This window comes from Diabrotica undecimpunctata, chromosome 9 (genome assembly GCF_040954645.1).
Source record: "Diabrotica undecimpunctata isolate CICGRU chromosome 9, icDiaUnde3, whole genome shotgun sequence".
Classification (NCBI taxonomy): domain Eukaryota; kingdom Metazoa; phylum Arthropoda; class Insecta; order Coleoptera; family Chrysomelidae; genus Diabrotica; species Diabrotica undecimpunctata.
In genome coordinates, this window is record NC_092811.1 from 70,082,276 (window position 1) to 70,089,246 (window position 6,971).

Consider the following 6,971-nt stretch of genomic DNA (forward strand, 5'->3'; position numbering starts at 1 on the left):
AATTAAATATTATAAAAGCCTTACATGCAAATATTAGGATTTAGAAACAGATTACAATGATAGAAAAATCAAACGGGCCTTGTAATATTCCTATCGCTAAAATTAATATACGGAAAAATTAGAAACTTTCTTAATAGCTAAATAATACATTTGAAAGCAGTTAACAAAATACGTCACGCTAATTTGTATATTATTATGAAAATGCAATTAATGATCCATTACAATGCTAATTTACTACTAGACAATGATATAAATACACGAAATTCAAGAAAGCCAGTGTATTCCAGTTCCAGTTTAATTCTGTTCGTTGGTACATTGCAAATAGAAGTAAGTGATAACTATTGTTTTAATTTATTGATTGTTTTCTGATTTTTTTTTGTTTTTAAATATATTTGTAACATGGTATTTTAAATATTATTTTTATGTGCTGTTAGATTGAAAACTTAGTCTTTTTAAACTAAAATACTTTAGAGATCTTTTTTTCTCTTAGATATATATTTTTTTGTTATTTTATTTTTTCTTCTTTGTTCCTGTATTTTTCCTTCAACTGTCTTATAATTATAATTGTATGAAACCAAACTGGTTTATCAGATATTTTGGCTTCTTCACGTATTCGTCAATTGCTCTCTCCCATATTTTCACACTAAGTAGTATTCTTTTGTAAATATATACTAATACACTGCTTTTCCATTCATCTGGCGTTTGTGCAACTTCTAAAATTATATTAAATAAACCTGTTACTAAACTTGTTTCTGTCTTTGATACTGTATCCACAGTTTTCCCAGGAATATCATCTGACCCAATAGCCTTCCCTTTCTTTATTTTTGAAGTGCTTGAACCATTTAGAAGAGAAGTGGTATAAAACAAAAATAAATGTCTCTTGCATTGCAGAGATAAAATCTTGTGCGAACTTTCTGCTTTTATCTAGAGTCTTAATTTCTCGATTTTTTCGTTTATATGTGGTTTTAGTCTGATTTTGGTCTTTTTGTTTCTGTTCTGACTCAACAGCATTTCCTGTCGTTATTTTCAAAGTGCTTGAACAAAAAATAAGTCATCTGTTGTTGTGTTTCTGTTGTATCTAGAGTCTTGTAGCGTTGAAGCAGGTTAGAATCCCCACATTTTTTTTAGTTTTTAATATTTCTAGATTTTTTTTTGTTTATATTCGTTACATGTGTGGCCATTTCTTAACATTTTTGTCCTTTTTTTCTGTTTTGTCCAGTGCTTCGTAGCTTTGCAGCAGGTCAGAATCTCACATTTTTAGTATTCCTGATTTTTATTCATATATATTAGTTCTATCTTTGCTTATATTCGTAACTTGTGTACACGTATATATTTAATTTTCTCGGTTGAATTTTTTATTAGAGACCCTCCTTTTGGATATGTTTTGTTTTTTTTTGTTTCGGTTCTATTCAGAGTCTCGTAGCATTGCAGCTGGCTAGAATCTCATATTTTTAGTATTCTTGATTTTTTATTCATAGATATTAGTGCTATCTTTGCTTATATTCATAACTTGTGTATATATGTAATTTTCTCAGTCGAATATCATATTTTGCCTTTTTTTTTGTTTTGTCCAGTACTTCGTAGCGTTGCAGCAGGTTAGAATCTCACATTTTTAGTATTCCTGATTTTTATTCATATATATTAGTTCTATCTTTGCTTATATTCGTAACTTGTGTACACGTATATATGTAATTTTCTCGGTTGAATTACTCTAACTAAAATAAAAGACTTTTGCTTGGAAATTTTTTATTAGAGACCCTCCTTTAACAAGTTGTTGTTTTTTTAGATGGATCTAACAAAAATAAATGCCGTGTCTTCCATTACAGAGAAAAAAGCAAAACACATAAAAAAGTGAGTGATTTAGCTCCTAATACACCAATCAAAATAGTAGCAGCCAAGCTGGTCAAGGGAAAGTTCAAAAAACAAATTCTGCTTGAACTAGAGGAGGACGTGGTATTCCTACCAGATCGAGTGACGGAAGTGTATACTCCATTCATCGACCAATTTATAAGCAAGAAGTACTCAATAGTATTTCGAGAACTCGTCAATATTGGGTTCCGCCATCCAGCGGCAAAATTTGAAATAATTGAAGAATAGATCTTAGAATAAAATAAAGGGTAAGTGATTTTGTTTTTTTAAGCCATACATATTATATTATATAGAAATGCATAATAAAATTGTTAGACAGTCAGATAATTTGGTAGTGACGATTCAAAAACTTCGTAAGATAATTTTTGATAAATTTAGTGAAAGGGATGCTAAAATTTGGTTAAAACGGTTAAATGCACATATTTGGAAATGCAATAACATCGTTAAAGCTAAAAAGTTACCTATTGGGACTGTTAGAAAGTTACAAACTAACGTAGGACATTTTAAACATTTTCGGAGAATAATTTTAAATTTCAATAGACATGCTGGTCTAGGACTTAATTCAAAATTACGTAATAGAGTAAAATGGGAAAATGTCATTTCATGTTTTGCAAGCCGGAATAAGACAGGGGTTATAATAAATTTATGTCATAAGGACGTAGGACCGTTTTTGGATGATGCTTTTACCTTATTTAAACAAAAAATTAAAACTCTTTTGAAATCTAATAAAATACTTAAAGTCAATACTACTTTGTGCGGGGAATTTATTAAAAAGACATGTGACCGTGAGAGTTTAGATTTGGTGTATTTTAACACTAAAAATGCCATTATAGATAGTTATTCAACCGATTTACACATTTGGTTTAGCGAAAATGTTAAAGATAAAATTTTTAAAAAAATGTCTGAATTTGCAGAAAAAGATTCAGGTGCAGCCCTCTCTAGAGTAATTTCATTAGAGATTAATATCAATAAAGTAGAAATTGGAAACGGGTCATCGTACATTAAACTTCCTGGGCAAATTCAAAAGCGCCAAGCATGTATAAATATCAAAAATTGTGACCAAAATTGCTTTTATTGGTCGATAATTAGCTCTCTCTACCCAGCTAAAATAAATAAAGAACTTACATCGTCATATCCATATTACAGTACTGTTTTAAAAACGGAGGAATTGGAAGCTCCAATGCCTTTAAGTCATATTACAAAATTCGAAAAAATAAATAGTATATCAGTGAACATTTATGCTTTGGAATTAAATCAAGTTAAGGAAAAACATTTTTACGATGTAGTGCCTGCTAGGCTTACACAAAACAAGCTTGATAGACATGTAAATTTACTTCTTATTCAGGATAAATATTTTCCAAAGTTAAATGATTACGATGCTCCTCCTAATGATGATGAAAATATTGAAATAAAATATCATTATTGCTGGATTAAAGATATGTCTAGGTTGTTAAGTTCTCAGTTAAATAAATGTAGAAATAAAAAATATATTTGTGATCGCTGCATGAACTATTTTTCGAGTGAGAACAAACTAGCGGAACATGAAGAGTTCTGCAGAGACGTAAACAAATGTAAAATGACTGTTCCCAAATACGATTATGTTAATTTTAGAAATTTTACATACAAACAGACCACTCCGTTTGTCATATATGCTGATTTTGAATGTCAGTTACATAATTTTATAGATTCTAATGTAAAACTGAGCAAAACAGCAAAATACCAAAAGCATGTACCTTATAGTGCAGGCTATTACTTTAAATGTGCTTATGATGATAGCTTATCATATTTTAGAAGCTACAGAGGTGAAAATTGCATGGAGTGGTTTGCAAAAGAAATGAATGAAATATCCAAATTTGTCAATTCTAAAATAAAATCAATTGTACCTATGGTTGAAAAGCCCAGTTCACGTAAGGCAACTGTCTGTCATATTTGTGAGAAACGCTTTTCAGCTACAGATATAATTGTTGTAGATCATGATCATTTTACCGGACAGGTAAGAGGATTTGCACACCAAGCATGCAATTTAAACTTCAAAAAAGTCTTTGTTGTGCCAGTAGCCTTTCATAATTTCAGTGGATATGACTCACATTTCATGATTACTGATTTATGCAAACAAGGGCACTTGAGCTTACTTCCTATTAATAAAGAAAAATATATTTCTTTTACTTTACATTCAGATGAGCATAAAATTAGACTAAGATTTATCGATACTATGAGATTTATGGGAACTTCACTGGATGAATTAGCATCACTTTTAGATACTTCAGAAAAGAAGATTTTAAAACAAGAATTTTATAGTTTAGATGATAATGCATTTAATTTATTAACTTGTAAAGGAGTATTTTGCTATGATTATGTTGATAGTTTGGAAAAATTAGAGGAAACTTCTTTACCTACAATTAGTCATTTTTATAATAAATTATGTAATGAACATATTAGCGAAGAGAAGTACGCTCATGCGCAGAAAGTTTGGTCTACATTTAAATGTAAAAATTTGGGAGAGTATAGCGATTTGTATTTAAAAACAGATATTTTGCTTCTGGCTGATGTATTTGAACAATTTAGACAAAAATGTAGGAATACATACCATTTAGATCCTGCATGGTATTATACCATACCAGGTTATACATGGGATTGTATGCTAAGGTATACAAAATGTAGATTAGAGATATTAAAAGATGTGGATATGATTTTGTTTATTGAAAAAGGCATAAGAGGCGGAATATCTGTATGTAGTAACCGATTATCGGAAGCTAACAATAAGTACATGTCGACATATGATCCCACACAACCATCTAAGTACATTATGTATTTAGATGTAAATAATCTGTACGGTTGGGCTATGAGTGAATATTTACCTTTTGGAGGATTTAAGTGGATTGAAGATGTTACCAAATTTGGTATTGCATCTAAATCCACTAGTCTTCCCGAGGGTCATATTGATATTATGTCAATACCGAATGATGCGAAGGAGGGCTATTTCTTTCAAGTTGACTTGGAGTATCCACATGAATTACATGACAAGCATAAAGATTTTCCATTTGCTGCCGAACACCGCATACCTCCCGGTTCAAAACTACCAAAATTATTGCCAACTCTTTTTAATAAGTCAAAATATATTATTCACTATAGAAATCTAAAGCAAGCTTTATCTAATGGATTAATTTTAACTAAAATACATAAAGTTTTGAAATTTAATCAATCTGCATGGCTGCGACCTTATATCGAGTTGAACACTAACTTACGGGCTGCATCTAAGACTAGCTTCGAGAAAAATCTCTATAAAATGATGAACAACGCTGTGTTTGGTAAGACCATGGAGAATATAAGGAGGCATAGAACTGTAAAAATATGTAAAAATTGGAATGGAAGGTATGGAGCTAAAAACTTGATTGCAAGTATTCGGTTTCACAGTCGCACTATCTTTAATGAAAACCTGGTGGCCATCGAACTAACCAAATCAGTAGTGTGCTTTAATAAACCTCTGTATATAGGTGCAGCAATCCTAGACATATCAAAATTATGTATGTATGATTTTCATTACTCCTTCATGATTCCAACGATGGGAGAAGAAAATTGTATGTTATTGTATATGGACACAGATAGCTTTATATATGAATTACAGTGTTCTGATGCATATAAGGAAGTTTTAAGTGCATACAGCTCTAAATTCGATACATCTGACTATTCAGAAAATAACCCATATACGATAGAACGATTAAATAAAAAAATCCCTGGTCTAATGAAGGATGAAGCCAATGGAAAAATAATTACGCATTTTATTGGTCTAAGATCAAAAATGTACACATTTAAATTACAGACAACTGAGGAGGAGAGAGAAAAAGAGAGACAACGTTTAACACGGAAACAGCTAAACAAAGAACAAATTGATTGCGACATTCGAAATTTAGGTATAACCAAAAAAGCAAAAGGTGTAAAATATAATGTAGTCAAAAATATAATCACATTTGAAGATTTTGAAAATTGTTTAAAAGAATATAAGATTAAAAGCACAAACCAAAGGTGTATTCGGTCATATCAACACTCAGTATTTAGCATAGAGCAAACAAAAACAGCCCTAAGTCCTTATGATGATAAACGATATTTATTACCAGAATCCTTTAAGACGCTTCCCTGGGGACATTATAATATACCATAATTTATTGTTTGTAAAAATTATTTTAAAAAGTTCAACTTAGCTCACAAAATACATAAAAAATCGTTACGTACAGTATTTGAACATTATCATATTGTTTTTGAGAGTAAGTTAATTCTATTAGAAGTATATCAAAATATGTTTTATTGGTGACAAAGTTGTTTTAAACAGGTTGTATTTAAAATTAAAGAAATGGAATCATGTATGTATTCACTACGCCATGCATCTCCACAAAAACATAGATTTATTGGTTCAGATGATAGTGATTCTAGCATAGATACTTTAATTGAATATTAAAAAATATGTATGGCTGTTGAAAAGACAAAATCACTCATTCTCGTTAATTGGTTTTATACAAATAAAATTACTTTATTGTACAATATTGTTTTTTTTCTTTACCCTTTTGAAAATATGAAAATAAAGCACAAGTGTTACATAAGTACTATTTATTAACAACTAAAGTTATCCAAGTCATTTACAACTTTTATTTTATAATAATATACATATTCTCTCATAGCTTGGCTTAACAAAGAATCTGGTGGAGAAATTTCACAAAACGCAGTTAGAGCTTCAAACGGACCATATAAACTTGTATCTGTACAAAAATTCTGTTGCATAAAATATACAACATTTGTATAATATGCAGGAAACTTTAAATTTTCCAATGACGATATGCGATGAGTCACTATACTGTGATGTACTTGTAGAATTTGCGTGACGTCATTTTCATCTAAATAGTATTCCACACCATGTTTTTCAATGACAAGGAACTTGATTGAATCCAACACCAATTGTCTTATCTTGCAGTAGTCTCCACTTTGAAACTCAACAGGATCATACTCATCTGCATAGAAAAAATCATTTATCTTTTGTGTAAACAGTTTAATTATGTCACTCCACTCAAATTTGTCTATACTAATTCTTCGAACATCGAATAGTTCTTCCT

General features: G+C 30.2%; 1 protein-coding gene across 1 annotated transcript; it reads left to right on the forward strand.

Moving 5' to 3' along the window:
- The first annotated feature begins 292 nt into the window (after positions 1 to 292).
- On the forward strand, positions 293 to 6,535 carry LOC140450131 (uncharacterized). The gene is made up of 2 exons (XM_072543567.1): positions 293 to 327; positions 1,787 to 6,535. Exon 2 carries the CDS (start codon positions 2,165 to 2,167, stop codon positions 6,026 to 6,028), a length of 3,864 nt encoding a protein of 1,287 aa, XP_072399668.1. The 5' UTR covers positions 293 to 327; positions 1,787 to 2,164; the 3' UTR covers positions 6,029 to 6,535.
- Positions 6,536 to 6,971: the final 436 nt, after the last annotated feature.